This window comes from Piliocolobus tephrosceles, chromosome 18 (genome assembly GCF_002776525.5).
Source record: "Piliocolobus tephrosceles isolate RC106 chromosome 18, ASM277652v3, whole genome shotgun sequence".
NCBI lineage: Eukaryota > Metazoa > Chordata > Mammalia > Primates > Cercopithecidae > Piliocolobus > Piliocolobus tephrosceles.
In genome coordinates, this window is record NC_045451.1 from 55944171 (window position 1) to 55970707 (window position 26537).

Here is a 26537-nt window from a genome sequence, read left to right on the forward strand (position 1 = left end):
CCATCAGAGAAATGCAAATCAAAACCACAATGAGATACCATCTCACACCAGTTAGAATGGCAATCATTAAAAAATCAGGAAACAACAGGTGTTGGAGAGGATGTGGAGAAATAGGAACACTCTTACACTGTTGGTGGGAATGTAAACTAGTTCAACCATTATGGAAAACAGTATGGCAATTCCTCAAGGATCTAGAACTAGATGTACCATATGACCCAGCCATCCCACTACTGGGTATATACCCAAAGGATTATAAATTATTCTACTACAAAGACACATGCACACGTATGTTTATTGCGGCACTATTCACAATAGCAAAGACTTGGAATCAACCCAAATGTCCATCAGTGACAGACTGGATTAAGAAAATGTGGCACATATACACCATGGAATACTATGCAGCCATAAAAAAGGATGAGTTTGCGTCCTTTGTAGGGACATGGATGCAGCTGGAAACCATCATCCTTAGCAAACTATCACAAGAAGAGAAAACCAAACACCGCATGTTCTCACTCATAGGTGGGAACTGAACAATGAGTTCACTTGGACTCGGGAAGGGGAACATCACACACTGGGGCCTATCATGGGGAGGGGGAAGGGGGGAGAGATTGCACTGGGGAGTTATACCTGATATAAATGATGAATTGATGGGTGCTGACGAGTTGATGGGTGCAGCACACCAACATGGCACAGGTATACATATGTAACAAACCTGCACGTTATGCATATGTACCCTAGAACTTAAAGTATAATAAAAAAAAATAAAATTAAAAAAAAAAAAAAAAAAAGAACCAGTCTGGCCATGCACTGACAAAACAGCCGTGCTGTGCTAGGGAACCACCTATGCCTCAGTTGGCTTGGACCCTCCAAATCCCACAGGCTGGAGTAGCCAAGTTGCCCAAACAGCAAAGGTGGCAGCCTGGCCTTCCTCCCGGGCACTCCATCCCAGGAAGAAATCAAAACTCTGTCCATAGAATATGGGCAAGGGAGGCTGGAGGCTCCAGCTGTGAGGTCCTGCCCAGTGAGGAGGAATGAATTGGGGTCCCACTTAAGGAAGCAGCCTGGTTATACTTTGGGAAAACAGTTGTGCTGTGCTGGGGGGTCCCTTCCTGTCTGGACCATTTGGACTCCGCAAAGCTGGCAGGCTGGAATAGCTGTGTGGTCCAAATAACAAAGGTGCTGGCCCACCCCTTCCCCCAGGCGCTCCATCCTAGGGAGAGAGCAGAGCTGTCTGTAGAATATGGGTGGGGTGGCTGAAGGACCTAGCTAGGAGCTCCTGCCCCATGAGGAGGAATTGGATCGGGGTCCTGCTTAAATAAGCAGCCAGGCCATGTTTTGGTAAAGCAGCTGTGCTGTGTTGGGGGATCCCTTTCTTGTCGGGACCGTTTGGACTCTCCAAAGCCCGTAGGCATGCTGGAACTGTTGATTCTCCAATAGCAAAGACGGCAGTCTGTCCCCACCCCCCGCCCCTGCCCCCACTCAGCTCTGGCTCTCTTCTGTCTCAGGCAGGGGCTACCCTGTTGCCGGTGGCTAGCTGGAATTCCAAGCCAGTCAGTCTTATGAAGTGTTGTGGAAATGAGGGTCCCTGGATTCAGTCCTCTTCCTAGGGGTATGTACCGACCTCCTACCTTGCCTGAGGTGTAGTCATTTTTGCTGGAGATTCCAGGGCTGGAATATGTAAAGCTCCTGGGTCTTTGTGAGTGCCTGAGCAGTTGCTTTGCTGAGGCTCCAGACAACTCTGAGTGTCGGACCCCCAGGCCCTAGTGGAATGGGTTTAGGAGGGGGTCTCCTCATCCAAGGGTTGCAAAGATCCATGGGAGAAGTGTGGTTTCCTGGAGTCACACATTCACTCACTGCTTCCCTTGGCTGGGACTGGGTGTTCCCTTGGCTGTGTGTAGCTCCTGGGTAGGCTGTCGCCTTGCCCTGCTTTTCTCTGTTCTCTGTGGGTCGAGTTGTTTCCCTGATCAGTCCCAATGTGAGTACCTGGATGTTTCAGTTGAAGGTGATGTATTTACTCACCCCTTTCATTCCTCTCTGACAGAGCAGGAGCATTGCCATCTTGGACAAACAGCACCATTTTAAGTTCCCTTTGATTAAAAAACCGCCTAAATCCAGTCCCAAACACTCAGCCTAATGCCTAATGTGAGCATGACCATAAACCATAAAGACATCTCTGGCCAAAAACATTCCAACTCCGAGTTAAACTCCCTTCCAGAAACATTCCAAGCCTGCGATAAGCTCTTCCTCCTTAAACCCTTAAATACCCTTAGTCTGTAAGGAGAATGCTCCTGACCTAAATCGGCCAGAAGCCCGTCTCTGGTTTATTCTCCAAAAGAAACCTATCTTTGTCTGTTGAGCCATTTTCATGTTTCTTTCTGCTTTCTCTGACCCTTATACTCTCCATGAGTGCAAAGCACTGTAGCTGCTACTAATTGGCCATCTTGACCCCACTGAAACTAGGTTATACATTTTAACTTAAAGAAACTACCACTTTTTGAGTGTTGGTCTGGTATCAAGGAATATCCAGTGATTTGAAATCATTGGATGATTGATCTGAAGTTATCTAAAAAGGTTATTTAAATAATACTCCTCTCTTTCCTCATATATATCTTTATGAGGCTAGATTTTTTCCCCATATTTCAACCAAAGTAACATTTTAGCCATTTGAATATAGAGGCAGATATGATAATTCAGCTGTATTCTATTAAGCTAGACATTGAAGAGATTTGCAATGTTACTCTTTTCACTATTTTTTTTAAATTTTGGAAAATACAGGTTTTTTATAGAAATATGTTAAATATGCCAATATACAATGAGTTTATTTTTTCATTAATTAGTAAGTAAGATATCAGGTTGGGCGCGGTGGCTCACACCTGTAATCTCAGCACTTTGGGAGGCTGAGGCAGGTGGATCACTTGAGGTCAGGAGTTCAAGAGCACCTAAGCAAGATGGTGAAACCCCATCTCTACTAAAAATACAAAAATTAGCTGGGTGTGGTGACAGGCACCTGTAATCCCAGCTACTTAGGAAGCCAAGGCAGGAGAATTGCTTCAAAGTGGGATGCGAAGGTTGCAGTGAGTGGAGATCATGCCACGGCACCCCAGCCCTGGTGACAGAGCGCAACTCTGTCTCAAAATAAAAAAATAAATAAAGTATCTTTTAATTTCTGTTTTGGTAATATTGATGGAACCCATGAGGAAAAAGAGAAAAAAACTACTTGAGGTCTTTAATAACTTTAAAGAGGCAAAGTGTTCTTGAGGCCAAAAGCTTTAAAGCACTAGAATAAAGCACTGTTAGTGTCCCTGGATGACTAGCTGCCTTCCAGAAGCAAAAGTAAATCCTCTGTACAGGAAAATAATATCACACAGAGTCTCAAATAATTGTTGCAATTTTTCATATGCAATATGTTCTACTCCATCAAAAATAACCATGCACACAAAAGACATGTTACCAAACAACAAGAGAAACAATAGGCAATAGAAAGAGATGAATATAAAGTTCAGATAATGAATTTATCAGATACATATTTGTAAAACAATTAAGATAATTATCTTCAAGGGATTAAAGACAAGATAGAGATTTTCAGCAGGGACTAAAAGTGTCAATAAACAGTCCATTGGAAATTGTAGAAATGAAAACTACATTAATGGAAATTGAGAGCTCAATGAATGAATTTTAAAATGAGTCAACCTAGTTGAAGAGAGAAGTGAAGAACTAGATGATAGTTAAAAAAAAATCTATATCAAAGCAACCACAGATAAAATGATAAAGAATACTGAAAAAAATAAATGAAACATATTGGATATGTTGAAAATTCTAATGTATATATAGTTGGGGTACCAGAAGAATAGAGATTTTAAAATAGAGTAGAAACAACATAAAAGGATACTTGGTTTAGAATTTTTTCAAAACTGACAAAAGAATAAAGCAACAGATTCAGGAAAAACTGTTACCACCAAGCAGAATAAAATTCACACAGAAAAGCCACAATAAATCTGCTGTAAACTAAAGACAATGAGAAAATCTTAACGCTATCCAAAGGAAAAAAATAGACACATTACCAAAAAAGGAGCCACAATAGAACTGTCAGATGATATCCAGGCGGTTACAATGGGAATCTATCTTCAACTTGCTAAAATGAAATAAATGCAAACATGATATTCTGTATTTAGTGGAAAATGTTCCAAATTACAAGGCAGAATTAAGGTATTTTTCAAAAGCAGAAACCAGTCACTGACAGACACTCAAGAAAGGAAATACAAACGAATGTTCTTTAGACAGAAAAACATGATCAAAGATGGAAGTTTAGAGATGCAAGAAGAAATGAAGAGCATTAAGGATAATGTATATGCACAAATTCAAATAAACATTAAACTCTTATGGGCTTATGAGTATTAACATTTGTGACAAAATAATATGTAACTTTGGTAAGGGGACAAATTGAGTTAAGTGTTCTAACTTCCTTTCATTATCGCAGTAAGTAGTAAAACTTCTAACTTATATTCAACTCAAGTGGTCCAGAAGGCATGTTGTAATCTCTGGGAAAACCACTAAGAGAATCACGTAAGAGTGTTGGCTCGGTGTGGTGGCTCACACTTGTAATCCCAGCACTTTGGGAGGCCAAGGTGGGCGGGTCACTTGAGGTGAGGAGTTGGAGACCAGCCTGGCCAATATGGTCACACCGCATCTCTACCAAAAATACAAAAATTAGCCGGGCACGGTGGTGCACGCCTATAGTCCCGACTACTCAGGAGGCTGAGACAGGAGAATCACTTGAACCCAGGAGGCAGAGTTTGCAGTGAGCTGAGATCGCGCCATTGCACTCCAGCCTGGGCATGTCAGCGAGACTCTGTCTCAAAAAAAAAAGACATGGTAGCATGGTAGCTCACGCCTGTAATCCCAGTACTTAGGGAGGCTGAGGTGGGCGGATCACAAGGTCAGGAGTTCAATACCAGCCTGACCAACATGGTGAAACCCCATCTCTACTAAACATACAAAAAAGTAGCCGGGCATGGTGGTTCATGATTGTAATCCCAGTTACTTAGGCTGAGGCAGGAGAATCGCTTGAACCCGAGAGGTGGAGGTTGCAGTGAGCTGAGATTGCGCCACTGCATTCCAACCTGGGTGACAGATGGAGATTCCATCTCAAAAGGAAAAAAAAAAAAAAAGAATCATATAAGATTGTATAATCATAAATAATGAAATAATCTAAAGAACACATGAGAAGAAAGATAAAGGAACAATAAGAGACTTGGATAATAGCAAACAGTGTTATAGTGGATTTAAAGATTGCTATATTAATATTTATATTCTCTATAATGGAATGAGGTTTTTTTAACTTTCATTTTAAGTTCAGGGATACATGTGCAGGTTTGTTAAATAGGTAAACTCAAGCCATGGGGGGTTTGTTGTAAGGTTATTTCATCACCCAGGTATTAAGCCTAGTACTCATTAGTTATTTTTCCGGATCTTCTGCCTCCTCCCACCCTTTACCCTCCGGTAGGCTCCAGTGTCATTCCCCTCTATGTGTATATGTGTTCTCATCATTTAGTTTCCACTTATAAGTGAGAACATGTGGTATTTGGCTTCGTTGCTGCAAAGGGCATAATCTCATCCTTTTTTATGACTGCATAGTATTTCATGGTGTATATGTTTCACATTATCTTTATCCTGTCATTGACGGGCATTTAGGTTGATTCCCTGTCATTTCTATTGTAACTTCTGCTGCTATGAATATATATGTGTACATGTCTTTATGATTTATATTCCTTTAGGTATATAGCCATTCATGGGATTACCGGGTCTAACAGTGGCTCTGTTCTGAGCTCTTTGATGAATTGCCACATTACTTTCCACAATGGTTGAACTAATTTCTTCTCCCACCAACAGTGTATAAGCTCTCCTTTTTCTCCACAGTCTCACCAGCACCTGTTATTTTTGACATTTTCACCATAGTCATTCCCACTGGTATGAGATGGGATCTCATCGTGGTTTTGGTTTCCATTTCTCTAGTGATCAGCGACGGTGAGCTTTTTTTATATTCTTGTTGGCTGTGTGTATGTTTCCTTTTGAAAAGTATCTGTTCATGTCCTTTGCCCACTTTTTAATGGGGTTGTTTTTTCCTTGTAAATTTAAGTTCCTTGTAGATGCTGGATATTTGACTTTTGTCAGATGTGTTTATTGAACAGATATTTCCTTCCCCATTGTTTATTTTTGTCAGCTGTTGAAGACCAGATGGATGTTAGGTATGCAGCTTATTTCTGGGCTCTCGATTCTGTTTTATTGGTCCACGTGTCTGTTTTTGTACCAGTACTATGCTATTTTGGTTACTGTAGCCCTGTGGTATAGGTTGAAGTTGAGTAGCATGATGCCTCCAGCTTTCAGTAGTCAAGCTGAGAGCCAAATCAGGAATGCAATCCCATTCACAATTGCTATAAAAAGAATAAAATACCTAGGAATACCGCTAACCAAGTATATTAGTCCATTTTCACATTGCTATAAAGAGCTACCTGGGACTGGGTAGTTTATAATGAAAAGAGGTTGAGTTGACTCACAGTTTTTCAGGCTATAGAGGAGGCAAGACTAGGTGAGGCCTTGGGAAACTTACAGTCACAACAGAAGGCAAAGGGGGAAGCACGCACATATTCACTTGATGACAGGAGAGAGAGAGAGAAAGGGGAAGTGCCACATTTTTAAACTATCAGATCTCATGAGAACTCACTCCTTATCACAAGAACAGCAAGGGGGAAATCCGCCCCCATGATCCAGTCACCTCCAACCAGGTTCCTCTTCTGAAAGTGGGAATTACAAATCAATATGAGATTTAGTTGGGGACGCAGAGCCAAACCATATCATTCCACCCCAGCACCCCTTAACCCTCATGTCCTTCTCATGTTTCAGAACACAATCATGCCTTCCCAATGGTTCCTCAAAGTCTTAACTCATTCCAGCATGAACTCAAAAGTCCAAGTCCAAAGTCTCATATGAGACAAGGCAAGTCCCTTCCACTTACAAGCCTGTAAAATAAAAAACAATTTAGTTACTTCCAAAATACAGTGGGTATACAGGCATTGGGTAAATGCTCTCATTCCAAATGGGAGAATTGGCTGATATAAAGGGGCTACAGTCTCCATGGAAGTCTGAAACCCAGCAGGGCAGTCACTGAATCTTAAAGCTCTGAAATAATCTCCTTTGACTCCATGTCTGACATGCAAGGCATGCTGATACAAGGGGTGGGCTCCCAAGGCCTTGGGCAGCTCCACAAGCCTGGGTGACAGAGCAAGATTCCGTCTCAAACAAACCAAAACAAACAACATTAAAGAGTAAAGAAAAGTTGAAAGTAAAATGCTGAAAAAGATACATCATGCAAACACTAAACAAAGAAAGCTAGTATAACAAAGTAGACATTGGATCAAGATGCATAGCAAGAGATACTGAAGGACGTTTTGTAATGATAAAAGGTTTAGTTTACTGGGATACCTAACAATTCCTAATTTGTACCTAGTACCAATCATTGTTGTAGGATATTTTAATGAAAGTTTTTTTTTTTTTTTTGGTAATTGATAAAATAAGCAGACAAAAAATTAAAACCATATAGAATATTTAAACAACCCAACTAATAAACTTGGCATCTCTTTCACTTTCTGTCTGTCTCTCTCTCTATCTCACACACATGCCCCAAACAACTGTGGACTAAACATACATCTTGAGCAAATGTGGAACATTTACAAAAATTGGATATATGGTAGACCATAAGGCAAGTTTTGCAAATTATAAAGGATTAAATGCATATAGAATTTTTGCATCCCTTCCCCTAGTGCAGTTAAGCCAGGAATCAGTTACCAGCACCATAACTAGAAATTGTTTCGTAACATTTATTTTTGAGACAGGGTCTTGCTCTGCCACGCAGGCTGGAGTGCAGTGGTACAGTCAGATCTCACCATAGCCTTGAACTTTTGGGCGTAAGTAATCCTCTCACCTCACCCTCCCAAGTAGTTGGGACCACAGGCACATGCCACCATGCCCAGTTAGCTGAAAAAACAAAATGCTCATGGGCCTAAGCAATCCTCCTGTCTTGGCCTCCCAAAGTGATTATAGACATGAGTCACCATGCCCAGCCCACAACATTTTCAAAATGTATTTGAAAAATTTTTAATGTATTTTGAAATAACCAAGGGTCAAAGAAGAATTCACAGTGGAATTTAGAAAATATTTTGAACTGGGTCATAACAAAAACATAATGTATTAAAACTTGGGTGATGCAGCCAAAGCAGTGATCAGGAAGAAAATGATAGCATTAAGTGTACACATTAGAAAAGAAGAAAAACTAAAAATCAATTACCTCAGTATCAATTTGAAGATGTTATATTAAACAATAAGATACTTGAGATTCAGGAATATGTCAAAACCCATTTCAAGGAAGCTAAAAATCACAATAAAATGATGCAAGTGCTCATAGATGAAATAGTTATTATGAAAAAGAACCAAACTGATCTGATAGAACTGAAAAACAGACAATAAGAATTGCATAATGCAGTTGGAAGTACTAACAGCAGAATAGACTGAGCTGAAAAAAGAATCTCTGAGCTCAAAGACTGGCTCTCTGAAATAATTCACTCAGATAAAAATAAAGGAAAAAGAGTAAAAGAGAATGAACAAAACCTCTAAGAAATCCATGTTTGTGTAGTGAGACCGGATCTATGACTGACTGGCATCCCTGAAAGAGATGAGGAGAAAGCAAACTTACTTGCATCTTGTAAAACATATATTAGGATTTCATTTATGAAAACTCCCCCAGCCTTTCTAGAGAGGCCAGCATTCAAATCCAGGAAATGCAGAGAACCCCCATGAGTTATTACATAAGAAGACCATTCCCAAGACACATAATCATCAGATTCTCCAAGACTGAAATACAAGAAAAAAATGTTAAAGGCAGCTAAGGAGAAGGAGCAAATCACCTGCAAAGGGAACCCCATTAGGCTAACAGTGGACCTTTCACCAGAAACACACTACAGGACAGAAGAGATTAGTGGCCTATATTCAAACTTCTTTAAAAAAAATCAAACCAATAATTTTGTGTCCTGCCAAACTATGCTTCATAAGTGAAGGAGAAATAAGATCCTTTTCATTCAAGTAGATGCTGAGGGAACTTGTTACCACCAGACCTGCCTTACAAGAAGCCCTGAAAGGAGCACCAAATATTGAAAGGAATGACCATTACCAGCCACTATGAAAATGCACTTAAGTACACAGACCAGCGACACTATAAGGCACAAACAAGTCTGTATAATAACCAGTTAACAACGCAAGTACCTTTTAATTGGGGCCTTTAGCCCATTTATATTCAAGGTTAGTATTGAAACGCGCAGATTGAGTCTGCAGACTTGATCCTGTGGGCAGATTGCTTGAGCTTAGGAGTTCAAGACCAGTCTGGGCAACATGGTGAAACCCTGTCCCTACAAAAAAATAGAAAAATTAAGCTGGGCATTGTGGCATGTGCCTGTGGTCCCAGCTATTTTAGGGACTGAGGTAGGAGCCTGGGAAGTCGAGGCTGCAATAAGCTGAGATCTTACCACTGCATTCCAGCCTAGGTGACAGAATAAGACCCTCTCTCAGCAAAACCCTAGCTCTGGCTAGGGTTTCCAGTACTATGTTGAATAGGAGTAGTGAAAGTGGACATCCTTGTCTTTTTCCAGATTGTAGATGAAAGGCTTTCAATTTTTCCCCATTTAGTATGATGTTAGCTGCAGGTTGGTCATATATGGCCTTTATCGTTTTGGGGTATGATTTGTCTATACCCAGTTTGTTGGTTTTTTTTTTTTCATGAAGGAAGGGATGTTGAATTTTATCACATGCTTTTTTAGTATCTATTGAAATGTAATATGGTTTTTTTCTTTGGTTCTGTTAATGTTATATATCACATTTATTGACTCATGTATCTTGAACCATACTTACATCCCTGGCTAAATGAAGTTAACTTTTTCCTAATTATTTTTTCTGTTTCTCACACTATACAATCTCATTTGACATATCTGCAATTTACTGATTTTTTTTCTTCTAGTTCTAATCTGCTTTTGAGCCTTTCTCATGAATTTTTTATTTCAGATTTTGTACATTTCAATAATTTTTTTGTTTTTTTTGTTTTTAAATAATATTTATCTTAATTTTTGGGGGGTGAGAAACATTGTTTTCATATTTTTCTTTAATTCTTAATTTTTTTTCAGTTTATTAATCCTTTTGTGAAAACTCTATGCAGTCAGCACAGATAAAGTCATTAGTCATTGCAGAATCTATACTCCTGCTTTAGCTCACTTTTTGCTGGCACCAACATTGGCCTTTGCAGTCCCCCTGACTTTCTTCATTCTGTTCTTGCATTTCTTTTGCTGTTTTTCTTAAGGTCTTCTTCTTCTCATACAGGCCATGTCTTGCAAGTCTATGTTTGAGTTCATTTTTCTTTGCATAATCCAAGAAATTATAAATCATGCCAAAGCCAGTTGTCTTGCCACCACTAAAATAGGTTCTGAATCCAAATTCAAAGATGACATCCAGTGTGGTATTGTACATTTTGACTAGCTTCCCCCAAATTTCTGTCTTAGGTACTGTTGCCTTCCCAAGGTGAAGGACATTGATGCCTATTTGTTTCCTCTGAAGTAGTTGACAGGTCATGAACTTCCTCGTTGAAATAGTTACTGTTTTGTTTGTGATGGCAGTCAATCCTTAGGCAGCCAGGAAGTGGGGGGAAAGTTTCTTTAATTCTTGAAACATCATTTCTTTTAGTTCTTTGAATGTATTTACAATGGGTGATTTAAAGCCTTTGTATAGCAAGTCTAATATCTGGGCTTCCTCAGGGGCAGTTTCTATTGATTGCTTTTTCCCCTCGTTTACAATCCACATGTTCCTGATTTCTTCACCTGACAATTTTTTTGTTGAGAAGTGTACATTTTCATGGTACCGTTAATATGGTAACTCATATTCTTCCCTCTCCATCGTTTACTGTTGCTCTTCGGTTATGACTTTGCTGTGATAATTATCTAAAGTCTATATTTATGAAATTTCTACTTCATTAGCTAGTTATCAGGTGATGTGTGGGTCAAGACTTCTTTTTAAATGCCTTGAACCAATATATCTCTCTCCCTTTGCCAGGGCTTTATGTATATGTTGGGGCGTAATTTCAATTCTCCATCAGTTAAAAACTCTGCTTTCATTTTAACTTCCTGCTTTCTCAGATCCTCAGGGTCAAACAAAAATGAGAGATTAGGGCCTCTGCAGATTGTACCTGGGCATGTGCACAATTCTGCGTATGCATGTGGCCTTTTACAGCTCCAAGAATATGACAGAGCTTTTCAAAGCAAGTCTCCTGTGTATATCTCATTTCCCTAATTTTCCTTTTCAGTTTTTTTTTTAACTTATTATTATATTTTTGAGACAGGGTCTTGCTCTGTTGCCCAGGCTGGAGTGCAGTGGTGCAGTCCTAGCTCACTGCAGCTTTGATCACCTGGGCTCAAGAAGCCTTAGGCTCCCGAGTAGCTGGGACTACAGGCACATGCCCCCATGCCCAGCTAATTTTATTTTTTTTAATAGAGATAAAGTCTCACTCTGTTGCCCAGGCTGGTCTTGAACTCCTGCGCTCAAGCAATCATCCCACCTTGTCCTTCCAAAGTGCTGGGATTATAGATGTGAGTCACCGCACCTGGCCTCTTTTTCAGTTTTTGGACCAGTCTCTTGTTTACTCCAAAAGGGATCTCTGTCTTAGGCAGCTGCAGTGTTAAGCAATTGCCTTCTGAGGTCAAGTAAAGACATGTCCTATGAATCTAGTTTTATCAGAGACCTGCCTGACAGGTCAACTAGTGACAGATCTCTCGGGATGCAGCTTTGTTGTTATTAATTCCAAAACTGTTCTGTTCCCTCCAGTGACTGGTACACTGCTGATTTTTACAAGTACCATGGTTGTGAGTCTGCTGGTTTTCAAGTATGCCATGGAGCTTGGGAGAGGTGGATGGAGTATAGGGCAAGTTAAAAAGTTACAAAGCTTACTATTCTTACTGAGATTCAGCCATTTTCTTAAATATACAGTAGCCTTTGCAAGACTTTGGTTAATTTAGGATTTCTAAAAAAGTTTATAAAGACCTTTTTTTCCCCGTTTTCCTGTTGTTTTATGGAGGATTGGATTTACCGAGGCAAAGTTCTAACTTCACCATTTAGGAAGTGAGGCAGGAGAATAGGGTTTGGAGACAGGGAGTCTTCAGCTTCTGATTGGTCACAGGCCAAGTCTTCATTTGCAATAGGGTGTAACTTCACTTCAGCCTCTGGATTGGTCAGAAGCTGAGCCTTCACTTCACCCTCTGATTGATCATGAGCCAAGTCTTCATTTACATAGGGTGTAACCTATAGGAAACCTCTAAAGGGTATTTAAACCCCAGAAGATTTGCAACCAGGGCTCTTAAGCTGCTTGCTCAAGCCTGCTCCCACGCAATAGAGTGTACTTTCACTTCAGTAAATCTGTGTTTTTGTTGTTTTATTCTTTCATTGCTTTGTGCATTTTCTTCAATTCTTTTTTCAACACAACAAGAACCTGGACAACTCCTAGTGAGGAGCCTCCACCAGTATCAGAAGTGCTTCTCCCAATGTCTGCCTTTTTTTTTTTTTTTTTTTTTGAGATGGAGCCTCGCTCTGTCACCCAGGCTGGAGTGCAGTGGCGCCATCTCTGCTCACTGCAACCTCCGACTCCCAGGTTCAAGGTATTCTCCTGCCTCAGCCTCCCGAGTAGCTGGGACTATAGGCGCGTGCCACCATGCCTGGCTAACTTTTTGTATTTTTAGTACAGATGTGGTTTCACCGTGTTAGCCAGGATGGTCTCATCCCCGGACTTCGTGATCCACCCACCTCAGCCTCCCAAAGTGCTAGGATTACAGGCATGGGCCACTGCGCCCAACCATGTCTGCCTTTTAACTGGAGTCTTTTGACTATTTGTTTTTAGTATATCAATATGCTTGGCTTGAAATCTATTATCTTACTTTTTTTGTATTTGTTTCATAAAAGTTTTTTCCTACCCTTTCTTGAGTTATTTGAATACTTCTTAGTATTCCGTTTTATCTTCCTTATTAATAGTTATACCAGTTTGGTTTGTAAATATGATTATTTTAAAGTTTATCGATGCTAGGAAGTATCATGTTGGGGTCCCTGGAGGTCCTTTGTATCCTTTTATGGGTTCAAGGAGTTAAAAATATTTTTGTAATGACACTAGAGGGTTTTGTCTTTTAAAATTCATTTTCTCTTATGAGTGTACAATAGTTTTTCCACGGTCTACATGATGTGCGATGATCTCATTGCCCTGACAGCTAATGGAGTCTCTGTTTGTGTTTAAAAGTTTCCAAGTTTTAATTTTTAATTAGGTAAATATTAAGAGATATTACCCAGCTAAACAAAAGGGCTTTCAGGCACATGCTAATTTTTAAAAGATGCAAAGTATTTCTGAGACCATGGAGTTGGAGAACCACTGTTCTTGGGTTTGCGATGTGCATATTGAACGTATTATAGTGTACTTATAAATAACATTGTCCCCAACAGTGCAAGTTTATTTTCCTCTATGTTTTGTACTGGCTTTAGCATGGGTTTTATCTCTATAGGTTATAATCTCCACAATAGTATATTATTTTTCTTTTAAGGAAAACATATAATAAATATAATTGTTAGGTTAGTTTAAGACACCATATTTTGTAATATATTTAATAATTTATCTATTCTTACTGCATAATGTCTAATTCAAACATAAAGGATATACTGGAGAACAATGTTGTATCGGCTTCCTATTGCTCATCTAACAAATTACGACAAATTCAGTGGTTTGAAACAACACATATTTATTAATCTCATAGTTTTGGAAGTCACATGTCTGAAATAGGCCTCACTGAGCTAAAATCACGATGTCAGCAAAGCCAGGAAGGGCCGATCGAATCTTTCTCTCAAGATGCCCTCTCTCTAATTCTGATTCTTCAGCCTCACAGATTCCCATTTAAGGACACTTATGATTTCATTGGGCTCACCTGGATAATCCACATTAATCACAGTATCTCAAAGTCAGTTGATTAACCACCTTAATTCTATCTAAAACCTTAATTCCACTTTGCCATGGAACCTAACATAATCACAGGTTCTGGATTTGGAGGTCGTCATTTTTAAGGTGATGAAATTATTCTGCCTACTACACCCATTCATAGCGAAAGTAGTTAACAGATAATATAATCCTCTCTATAAATTGTGAAATAGTTCAAGAACAGTAACATTGTTTTACTAAGTGCAGAATAACTGCATATCATGCACAAGGGCACAGAACATGCTAAATGTGAAAAAAGAACATTTGATATTTAAGGTCAGCAGATTTTCCAAGGGTAGACTGCCCTATCAAGTACTTTGGATTATAGTCCTAAAATGTCCATTTTTCCTTATTCTATTATTACATTACAAATCTTGTCCTTGTTTAGTAATTTACAATATCCCATTTATTTGTACACATTTTATATGTTAAAATTGAGACTTAATTAAAGGATCTAATGGAAGGTAATCGCTTAACTAAAGGATCTAATGTAAGGCACAGAGGCTAGTGCGTAATAAATGCTAAATAAATAAACATTACTTGTAATAGCTTTTTAGATATGGCAGCTGTTTTTCAGGAAGTCCAATGAGATACAGGAGTGACCTGTCCAGTATTATGCCATGGGTAGAAGAATTGGGAACTCCAAACCTATGCATCTTTCACAAAGAGGGAAAGCTTTCCATAGGAATTACTTTTTTTTTTTTTTAAAGCAATGCTTTCTATATCACTGAACCAAAAAATATAATTGATTCAGTTCATACTTAATTCATTCTATATTTGATACTATAAGAAGAGATGAAAATGCCTCCGATAGGCTTTGTTATAGTCTACTTTGAATGAAATCTTCCATAATATCAAAAATAAAAGTCCTTTACAGAGAATTGGGAAGGGTGATTTGTTCTTGCCTGAATAATGATTAAATAAATATATAGATGTATGCTTCTTTCTTTACGGTCCTGAAATCTGTGGGAGCCACAACTCAAATTGACTCATCAAATGCCACAGGGACTGTGAACAGAAATATTTTGAAAGATATTACCTGAGGGGTTTTGCTCTGAGCCCAATTATGAGCAGACAGGCTTGGTCTATGCCTTCCCAATGTATTCTAAAAATTTATGACAGCTCAGGGGCTTAAAATACCAGCACATTTGGTAGTACAGATACTCTATTAATTCTAAAACATATATATTAAAGAAATGCTTGTATGAAAGCAAAATTATTTTAGTTATCTATTCGTACTTTTTTTGTGGATTAAGATAATTTTTAATGCCATGGTTATATAGTTTCACTAAATATTGAACATATTACAGGAGCACTTCACTTTGTCAGTTCATAAAAATATATTTAAGGAATACACGGTCAGGTGTGGTAGCTCATGTCTGTTCTCCTAGCACTTTGGGAGGCCGAGGAGGGTGGATCGAGACCAGGAGTAAAGGAGTTCGATAACAGCCTGAGAAAAATGGTGAAACCCTGTCTCTATCAAAAAATACAAAAATTACCCAGGCCTGGTGGTGCATGCTTGTAGTCCCAGGTACTTGGGAGGCTGAGGTGAGAGGATCGTTTCAGCCTGGGAAGTCGAGGCTGCAATGAACTGAAATTGTGCTACACTCTAGCCTGGGTGACAGAGTGAGACCCTGCTTCAAATATATATGTGTGTGTGTGTGTGTGTGTATTGGGGGTGTATTTGAAGGAGTACAGATTTACATAAAACAGTTTAAAAATTGAAACATAAAAATCAAACATGGACAATTTTTTTAATCTTCTTTTTGGTTAAATCTGCCTACTTCATATTCATTAGTGTGAGTAATCAAGAATTAACTGTTCACACAGATTATTTTTCTTATTCTGATCCACTGTATATGTTCTTCAATTTAGGGTTATTCCAAACTCCTTCTACCTCTTGGTTATGTGACTTGAATTCCTTCTTTGGATCTCTCTCATTCAAGAGCAGTTTAAATAGTGGGACTGATTTTTTTGGTTGGGGAGATGATTGCCTAAATAGCTTACCTTTAAGTCCTTAGAGGACTTTCCCAGTTTTAGGCCAACTTCCCTTATTTATTCTCCTTTACTTCCTTAACTAAATGCTAGGGACTGTTTATTCTCCTCCTTCTACCAACTCTGCTGCCACTCAGTCTACCTTGGGATTCCTCTCAAAACTAATGGTCAGGTGAGATGGGACTTATTATGTTCCCCTAAGTATTCCCTAGCTCAGGACTCTTAAATTACAGAGGCCCCCGAATTTTAAGAAAGATCTTTCAGGCTTCAGTCTCAATCTTTCCTCTTTCCGAATTTTCTGTTTTTCCAGGTCAGGCTGATTGGACTGATTGGGTTTTAGCAAGGAAGCTTGAGGGTGAAGTAGTTCTCTTTTCTGGCTGGACTTACACAACAATGCTTTTCAACCGAGTTCATGGGACCAGACATAGAAATAATGGTATTTTTACAGCATACATGGTGTCACAGAAAAGACTGTGGTTATCCATACCTGGAGGCTGTGGGTGCTCTAGGCCCTACCCTGCTACTCTGAAGAAATAAACACCTCAGGGCAACCTGTAACCTGTTTTCAGTGGATTTACCTTTCTAACCTTGGGGAAGCTGTAATTGAAACAAAGAAGGTACCTATCTCCGGGTGCCTCCCTGGAATAGAAGCCCCCTTGGACTATTTATTTTTTGCTGGGATATAGAAATTAGACAAGTGTTCCTATTGGTTCTTGTTGCCCTTTGAAATTTCAGTGCTATCTGCCAAATGCACAGAACTGGAGCAGTAGGACTATTCACGATTCATGTTTCCTACTGAAATATTGTTCTTAGCCACTAAGTACTAAGGTACTTTTGTGTAAAGCATGAGACAGGACTCTGCATGCCAGGTGTTGAGTGCACAGTGATAGTGGTAGACAAGTGCTGGTTTCCAAATTCGACAGAAGTTTTCCAATTTGGTGTGGTTACCTTAAGTCCAGCTATACCAGAGTGTTTTCTTCAAGGCTTAGAATAGTGAAAGACAACAATTAAATTTTTAAGAATAATTGCTATCAGTAGGAGTATAAACTTTCTTCCCTTTATTCTTAGAACAGCTTGAGTCTTCATCCTTTAGGTCTCAGTTTAAATATAATGGGGAAGACTTTTCACACTAACTCATGTAGGTGTCCCTGTCATTCTGTTAGTTCCCCACCCCCCCTTTTTTTGGCTATTTTTTCTTGGGACTTTACTTATATACTTATTTGTTTGTTTCTGGTCTGTTGGTCCCATTAGTGTATAAACTCCTTGAGAAGAGGTTCCCTGTCCAGCTTTTTCACAATTGTACCCTAGGTTTCCAGTATAAAGTCTAACAAACAATGCATCCAGATTTAATCAATGAAACTCTCGACATTTTTGTGAAAAGCATTTATTTGATACTTTTTTTTTTTTTTTTTTTGAGACACGGTCTTGCTGTATCACCCAGGGTGGAGTACGGTGGGGCAGTCATGGCTTACTGCAGTTTCCACCCCCTGGGCTCAAGTGATCCTCTCACCTCAGCCTTTCGAGTAGGTGGAACTACAGGTGCACACCACCACACCCAGCCAATTTTTAAAATTTTTGTAGAGCCAGGGGTCTCACTTTGTTGCCCAGGCTGGTCTCAAACTCCTGGCCTCAAGTGATTACATTTTTAAAATAATGTATTTTTTCTTTATTTTTCCAATTTATATGAAAAATGGAAATATTTATGTTTTATTATTCATTAACGTTGTGTAACACTTTATATAAACTTTCCCTTTGTGTTATATGGAAGTCTAAATTTACAGAATACTTTAAAACCCCACAGCAACACAAAACCCACAGTTGTCCGTGTTCCTTCCATAATTTGAAAATTTTGCCTTTTTCCCTTACACTGACTTGAAGCCTGGCAGCTTGGGCCTAATTTACGAGGCACTAAGTACTCTTAAAAAACAGAGAGTGAGGATGCCCTGTTTCACAACTTAATTCCAAAGAGCCAAGTCAGACGAAATCGACCCACTTTCCTGCTAAGGGTTTGTCCCAAGAGGCGAGCTCTTCTCTGTCCGCTCCAGCCAAGTTGGCCGATTGCCCCCGAGCACTGGACACAACCTTGGTGTCCCGGTTTCAGGTCAGGGTTACTTTCCAATTGTTATGCACGACTTAGTGCGTGCGTGCGAGACCGAGGACTCGGAGGTGAGCATTTGGGGCGTAGCCGAGCCATTTAAACCAGCGAATCCGCGTTCACCTTGTCCTTCCACCTCTGTCCTATCTCGGCAGATGCTCCACGGATTTGCTCGAACTCCCGAGTCCTGACCTTCCTCCCCTCTCCGGGCTGCCCGGACATCTCGGGGTAGCGACTTCTTGCCAGGAGGCGTAAGTAAGGATGAAGTTGGAAAAACTGAACTAGGTCTAGGGCACGCTCCGCAAGGCAGTAGGGGAGACGCTTCAGAGCGCCGCGGGGGAGGCAAGTTGCAACCGCGCGAAGGGGGCGGGCCGGCTCGAGCCGCTCGCATTTCCTGTGACAGGGGCTGCCCCAGCCTCTCCCTCTCCCGCGGCGGCGGGACCATTTCCTGAATCGCTGAAGCGGAGGGAGGACTAGGGCGCGACTCTACCATTAGCGCAAAAGGCCAGGGGGTGCCCACAAGGAGAGGTCGGGGGATGGGAGGACGGTCAAGAAAGTTCGGCCGGGGCTGGGGGTCCCCCAGAGTGCGCAGAAACGAGACGTCCCTGGGCCAGAGTGCCTCCTTCAGGCCTGCCCCGCCGCCCGTCCGCTTGGCCCCAGAGCATCCCCCCTCCCCGCATTCCCGAGGTGGTTCAGCCCGAGAGGCCGGCGTCTCTACCCCAGTTTGCCGTTCACCCGGAGCGCCCCAGACTTGCCGATAGTGGTGACGGCGGCAACATGTCTGTGGCTTTCGCAGCCCCGAGGCAGCGAGGCAAGGGGGAGATCACTCCCGCTGCGATTCAGAAGGTGAAACCGCGCAGGGTTGGGGATGCCAGGCCCTTCCCGCCTCTGGGAGAGACAGACACGGGGGGAAGGGCCGGGCCCGGAGTCGACCGGGCCGGGCCAGGGGCGGAGGCGGAGGCGGGCCTGCTGGGAAGCAGCCGTGTGTGGGAACCGGGGCTGCGGGCTGTGCCTGAGTTGGTGGCGGAAGAGGGTGAACCGGTTTTTCTCGGAGTCTTTCGCGCGTTTACGCGCTTTTCTACAGACACAAAAGCCCAAACAGCCGCCGCCTGATTTCTCTAGGGATGGGGCGGCGTTCGGGCGGTGGGGCGCGTGCGCCCGGCGGCGGCCGCGCTGGGAAGGGCGTGTGTCGTGCCGGGCCCCGCGCGTTGCTCAGGAGTTACTTTGGCGTCGCCCCGCCCCGCGCGCCGCGGCTGCTTCGTGCGGACCCTAGCGCGGGTCGCTGCCCTGCAAACTCAGCCAAGTTTGGGAGCTCTCAGGAGAACTTGGGGAACGCTGGAGGGAACCTTAGTCGAGTCTGAGGAGCGGGCAGGGAAGGTCCCCATGGACTCTGAGGTTATCCCCAGAGCCTCTTCTTCCCTTTTGCATCGCCGCCTATTCATTTACTTCTGCAGCAAATATTTATTGAGCGCCTGTTTTAGGCGCTGAGGCGACTGTGATGAGTCATGGTCCCTGCCTTCCTGGAGCTTACAGTCGAGTGGTAGAGACGACTGTCGTGACCAGTTAATGTAAGTCGTGATAAATACACAGGGAGCTGCCTGTTTTTTCAAGGATAGTGCTGCTGCAGTCGCTGCTGTGTTACTGCCTGTCGGAACACAAAGGTTCTTTATTGTCCTCTACCCCTTGTTGCCTACTAGCAAGGCAGCATTCTAAATTTTACTGACCTAGACTTTGAAAAGTTGCTGCTATATTTAGCAGTTTACCTTAAATATTTTTGTTTTGTTTTATGCCGTGTAGCAAAGATCAAAATAGAAAAAAAGGTCAAGTTTTAGTACCACTCAGACCACATAGATTATGCTAATCGGTTTCTGTTTACTGTCAGGTTCTTCGTAGTGTGGCTTTTGACATTTGCCCAACTGTTGCTTTATTTTATGAACAAACGGGCTTGGCAGTGCCTGGAAATGCAATGCTTTCATATAGTACTCTGAGTTAAGTCTACAGCCTGGCAAACAGCTCCAAGTACACACTCACGCAAAACTGCGTTTCTGGAGGGTTCACCTTTTTTATTTTTGTACACATGGAAAGTCCAGAGTTTTTCTTTTTTTCTATAGTTTCTCTTACATACGTCTTAAGATATTTATCATGGATAATGATTAATTCCAAGTATGCTGATCAATTATTTTCCATTCTCAGCTGAACAGAAACATGGGCTCCAAATTAAGTGCCTTATTCTGCAATGGGAGAGATTGATACTAGATGTGAGACATATTTTAATGGTGACGTTCAATAGTCTGAGGAATATACTGGAGATAAGTTGTGAAATCATTAGGTTGAGGATTTGATTCGTGCATTTTAAAGACTTTTTTTTGATCATACAATGATTCTATGTAAGAAATAACTGCGTTTATTAGCAGATCATGTTAGTGGTTTTTTTCCCCCAGTAAGTGAAGATTGTGATTCACGTGCAGAAAGAAGTGACAGTTAATATTAAATAGATGTTCCTTTTATTGAGATAGAGTGATTATGGTATTGTGCTAATACTTTTGAATCCTGGTAGGATGGAGCAGGTTCTGGAGGAGCATGTCCTGAGTCCCTTGATCTTGGAGCTGAATCAGCCCCTGAAAACTTAAGTGACTTGCTCAAAATGGCAAAACTGGCACTGAAACTAACTGGCCTTTTAATTGCTACAATCAGTACTCTTTCTTCAGCTCCACTTTACTTAGATGAATTATTTAACCCCCAAAGCCAAGATTGCTTTGAATTGTTAAAAGATGATAGAATGATAAATCGGTATCTTTTTCCTCTTAAACTTTTGAGACAGCGTAATTATGAAGTAAACTCATAAAGTCTGTAACAAATATTATACATGCATAGAAATTGCTGTGTTTAATTATTATCTCATAATTGGAGAATCACAAAACCATGTTGTTATAAAACTTGGAAACTAGCCAGCTACCTCATCATGACTCGTGGGCTGAAGTTTTCATGTATTTATTTCGTTCTGGAGAAGTACAGAATTTTTCTTTACTAATCCAAACCATTAGAATGATGAAAAGCCAACTCGGACTCTTAACTTTAGTCTTAATTGGTAAAGCTTCTATTACAGATAGCAGAGGTAATTAAATGTTTGATATAAAAGAATTCACTTTTTCCCTTCTGGGCTTGTTTATTCAGAGGGAGAATAATTGGAATATTAAAACTTTATTGATTATACACGGTATCATTCGAAAGGTGTAAAATTAGGATTTTTTTGTGGTGAGCTATCGTATATATTAAAAAGACCTAAGAGGATTCAATTTCTGTATAGATGTAACATTTCTAGAAATCTGAAGGGAAAAAAACTTAAGTTATTGAAAAGATTGTCCATATGAACTGTGCATGGCATATTTTTACAAGAGATTTAAACAGTATGTAATGAAATTTTATGCAAGAGAGCTGCTGATTCACTAATCTTGCTTTAAATCATATTTATTATTAAAATGAATTTTAAAATACTTTGTAACAGTGAGTAGCAACGTTAACAGAAAATCATTTTAAGGAAATTTTGTTTTTTTATGTTTCCATGTTTGCTTAATGGTTTATGATATGTAATGATTGTTTGGGGGGGACAGTATTTTGTTAAGGGATACACTTTAGAGTTCTTGTACAAGCAGTATTTACTAATGCCCTCCCTCTCTGAATTTTCTAGTGTTTTATTTTACTTGATGCACTAGTTTTATGCTAAACCTTTTCTAATTCTGTTTCAGATGTTGGATGACAATAACCATCTTATTCAGTGTATAATGGACTCTCAGAATAAAGGAAAGACCTCAGAGTGTTCTCAGTAAGATTGATAAGAAACTTTTTTTTAATTCAGTTTTTTGTATTGGTTAATTTTTTACTTTTTACTAACAGCTTTATTGAGAAATAATTCACATACCATACAATTCACCTATTTTAAAGTGTACAATTCAATGTTTTCTAGTATATTCATAGAGTTGTGCTGGTATTACGTCAGTCGGTTTTACAGCATTTTTAACATCCCCAAAAGAAACTGGGTATCCTTTGGCAGTCACTACCCCCCGCCCCTCACCCCCTGACAACCGCTAATCTACTCTCTGTGTGAATTTGCCTGTGACATTTCATATAAATGGATTGATATACTATGTGGTCAGTTTTGACTGACATTTTTCACGTAGTGTAATACTTCTGAGGTTCATTGATGTTGAACCATGTTTCAGTACCTCATTCCTTTTTATTGGCAAGTATTTTTTTCCATTATGCAGCAGTACCACATTTTATTTTTCCATCGGCGATAGCCTTTTGTGTTGTTTGCACTTTTGACTAATTATGAATAATACTGTATGAACATTTGTGTACAAGCTTTTGTGTGACTTGTTAATTTATAAAAGAAATCTTTCTTTGGGAGGAGATTGGGTATCACTTCGTTTCTTATACTTGTTACCCTGCATGATACAATAATGACTTCAAATATACGTGTAGTCTGATCTGTGGAAAAGTTAGATCTTCGTTTATGTGGGATATTGAGTTACATCCATGTATGTGGTGGAGAAAACAAAGCTTATATCTAATAAATAGAGAATTGATTGTCATTCATAAGGACCAAACTTTCTACCTTAAAGCTATGTATCTGAAGTAAATAATATGCCCTAATAGAATCTGATGTGGTAGAATGAGTTGAATATATTATCAAAAGTATTTAGAACACCACTGTCCATTAGAAATACAAATGCGAGCCACATGTGTGATTTTAAATTTTCTAGTAGACACAGTAAACAAGTAAAAAGCAAGTGAAATTAATATTAGTAATACATTTTATTTAACCCATTAGTTCCAAAATAGTATCATTTCAATATATAATTAGCATAAAAATACTGAGATATTTTACATTTTTTTTTTTTGTTCTAAGTCTTGGAAACCTATTGTATATCTTGCTTTAATAACACATCTCATTTTGGATTAGCGATATTTTACTGTGTCTAGTGCGTGCTACATTGGTCAACACAGCTGTAGAATATAGTTGACCCTTGGTATCCATGGTGAATTGATTACAGGACTCCCCATGGATACCAAAGTCCAAGATGCCCGTGTCTCTGGTATAAAATGGTGTAGGATTTGCGTATAACCTACTCATGTCCTCCTGTAAACTTTAAATAATCTCTAGATTGCTCATAATACCTAATACAATGTAAATACTCCATAAATAGTTGTTATACTGTATCATTTAGGGAATAATAAGAAAAAAGTCTGCATGTTCAGTACAGACACAACCATCCATTTTTTTTTTTTTTTTTTCCAGAATATTTTCAATGCATGGTTGGTTAAACTATGGATGTGGAATCTGTGGATACTGAGGGCTGACTATTCTCACCCTGGTTTTGGGATGCATCTGTCATTCCTAGAGACCTCACTGGTGTATCCTCAGGCAGCTAATGCCCACCAACCTTGGCCCTTGCTTTGTTTGGTTTTCACATTGTATTGGTCTCTTGCTGTCATTTGATTTAACCGCTGTTTAATTCCAGGTTTCCATTACTTTTTCCCGTTTGTTTAAAAATATTTTTAAATTTAAAAAGTCTTATATGGTCATTGTAAAAAAAAAATTATAAAGTATGAGTTTGTGGGGAGAGTCACCTTTTACATGCCACTATCTTATCTCCTTCCCCTCCATAGGGTAACTGCTTCCGTTGCTTTAGTATGTATCCTTCCAAACATTTTTCTGTGCATTTACATATATGTGTTCATATTTATGTGTACACGTTGACAGATACTGTTTTTAATATTTACATAGGGTACAGTTTTAGAAATGGAATTACTGGGTTAAAGACCATATTAAGTTGCCAAATTAGCCAGCAAAAAGATTGTGTTGGTTTGCTTTCTCCCAGCAAGATTTTTAGAGTCCTAGCTTTCAGCTGTCCCTGTGAGCAATGAATATTAGACATCTTTAAAATATTTTTGCACATCCAGTTGCTGAAAAGTGGTGTCTTAAAGAACTTTTTGTTTTGGCCAGGCACGATGGTTCATGCCTGAAATCCCAGCACTTTGGTAGGCTGAGGTGGGAGGATTGCTTTGACGACATGAGTTTGAGAACAGCTTGGGCAACAGTGAGATCTGTTTCTACTTAACAGTAACAACAAGAAAAAACAAAAAGCCTTTTTGTTTTGAAATAATTTCATACTTACAAAAATATTTCAGAGATAGTACAAAGAATTCCTGTATGCGTTGCACTGAAGTTTTTAAATGGTAACATAGCCCACTTGCTTTTTCATTCATTTCTCCCCCATAATGTTTTCCAGAAACATTTGAGAGTAATTGCAGATACGAATCCCTCTTACTTTTAATAACCTCAGTGTGTGTTTCCTAAACACAAGCACATATTCTTAAATTACCAAAGTATGATTGTTGAAATCAAGAGTGCAATACTATTATCTAATATTTAGGGCTTTTTTACATTTTGCCAGTTGTCCCATTAGTGCATATTTTCTGGTCCAGGGTCCAGTGCAGGATCTGGTGATGTATTTAGTTGTCTTGTGTCTTAAGTATACTTTAATCTGGGGGTGTTTTTAAAATAGTCCATGATTTTGACATTGTTGAATAGTATAGACCAGTAGTTTTGTGGAATGTCCCTCATTTAGGATTTGACTGGTGTTTCCCATGATGAAATTCACACTATACACTTTTAGCAGGAGTACCACTGACGTGATACTGTGTCCTTCACAGTGCATCCTCAGTAGTCATATGTTAGTAGCTTGTCCCAATATTGGTGATAACTTCGATGACTTAGTTAAGGTGGTATCTTAACTAAGGTGGTATCATAACTTTGTAGTTCGTTCACTATAAAGTTGCTATTTCTTATAATTCATACATATCTAATACCTTGCGGCATACTTACATTGTTTCTCATCATACTTCAACACACTAATTTTAGCATCCACTAAAAATCCAATGATTTTTGCCTATAATAGTTATCACTTTAGGTGGTTACCCTTGATGACTAAATCTATCATTCCTTCTAGTTTTACTTAAGCCTACTGTGAGGAAGAAATTTGTCCTTCTATTCCTTTATTCCTTCATTCTTTCATTCACTTATTTATCTCTAAATAGACTTAAACATTATTACTGTATTTTGTAGGTTATAATCTCTTACTTTATTATTTATTTTCTTTAATTCTTCCAGATTTGGCCGATGGGAGCCCCTCAAGCTGGCTTCTTGATATCTCTTCATTATTTTTTGAGCATTTTCTTATTTTCCAATACCACAAAATGTTCTAGGTTCTTCCTGATTTTTTTTCCTATGCAGGTTGGTAGTCACCCATTTCTCCAAGCCCTGGTTCTGTTTTTGGAGAATGATGTTTACAAACTAAGAGCTGAGTGCTAGGTTATCTTACTGTTTAATCTCTTGTGTGTGTTGCATTTTATGTGATTGTTTCCGTTACATATATTATTACTTAGATGAATCTTGTCCATATATTTGAAAACGTTCTTTAAAAAATTAGCTTAATCTACTTCTTTGGTTTAACTGTGGATAATCATCAGTGATAAGGAGATCACTTCCTCAAGTCAACCATGGAATGATAAAGCTTAGAGGCATTGATTAGAATACAGTCATTCACGACCTAAGCTATTTCGGTCAACAACAGACCGAAAGATTATAATACCATATTTCTACTATAATACCCCTAAGATTATAATACCATATTTCTACTGCACCTTTTCTATTCAGATAATTGTAGATATACAAATACTTACCATTCACTGCAGTACAGCCCACAGTATTCAGTACAGTAAAAGGCTTTGCAGGTTTGTAGCCTAGGAGCAGTAAGCTATACTATATAGCTTTTGTGTGTAGTCAGCTATACCGTCTGGGTTTGTGTAAGTATTCTTGATGATGTTTTTACAACAATGATGAAATCACCTAACAACACATTTCTCAGAATGTGTCCCCATTGTTAAGTGATGAATAACTGAAATTATTTTTACCTTTGGCTTTTAAGAACTCCACATAGAACCAAGGGTCGTATGTCATGGATAGTGTATGTTTAGGTCTAGAACCAACTGAGTCAGCAAAAGTTTACACTGTTTTCTTTATATTTTCAAGTTTTTCAAGTGTATATATGATCATTTCCCTCATTCTCTACATATTGGATTAGACCTTTTTCTTACATATACTTGGTGAACAATTTAAGCAAATGGGGCTGAAATTGACTTAGGGAGAATCTTAAATTCTGCCCTTTTTGGTGGATCTAATTTCATTCTTTTGTTCTTCAGATATTCTTTCTTTATCAAGTTGTCAGTATTGGTTTGTGAGTAACAAGAAAAACAACGCCGCTTGACCTTAACAGGTGTTCCTGTTTCTCA

At 39.5% G+C, this 26537-nt stretch overlaps 1 protein-coding gene and 1 pseudogene across 2 annotated transcripts in view; one reads left to right on the top strand and one right to left on the bottom strand.

Moving 5' to 3' along the window:
• Positions 1–10307: 10307 nt before the first annotated feature.
• On the bottom strand, positions 10308–18675 carry LOC111539611 (annotated as a pseudogene).
• A 197-nt stretch (positions 18676–18872) lies between these two features.
• Positions 18873–26537, top strand: part of SS18 (SS18 subunit of BAF chromatin remodeling complex) — a 75689-nt gene continuing 68024 nt past the window's right edge. For both annotated transcript variants that reach the window (XM_023207758.1, XM_023207759.1), the window contains exons 1-2: positions 18873–19028; positions 21929–22005. In XM_023207758.1, the coding sequence (XP_023063526.1) occupies positions 18960–19028; positions 21929–22005 (146 nt within the window). In that variant the 5' untranslated portion in view covers positions 18873–18959. The remainder of the gene's footprint in view (positions 19029–21928; positions 22006–26537) is intronic.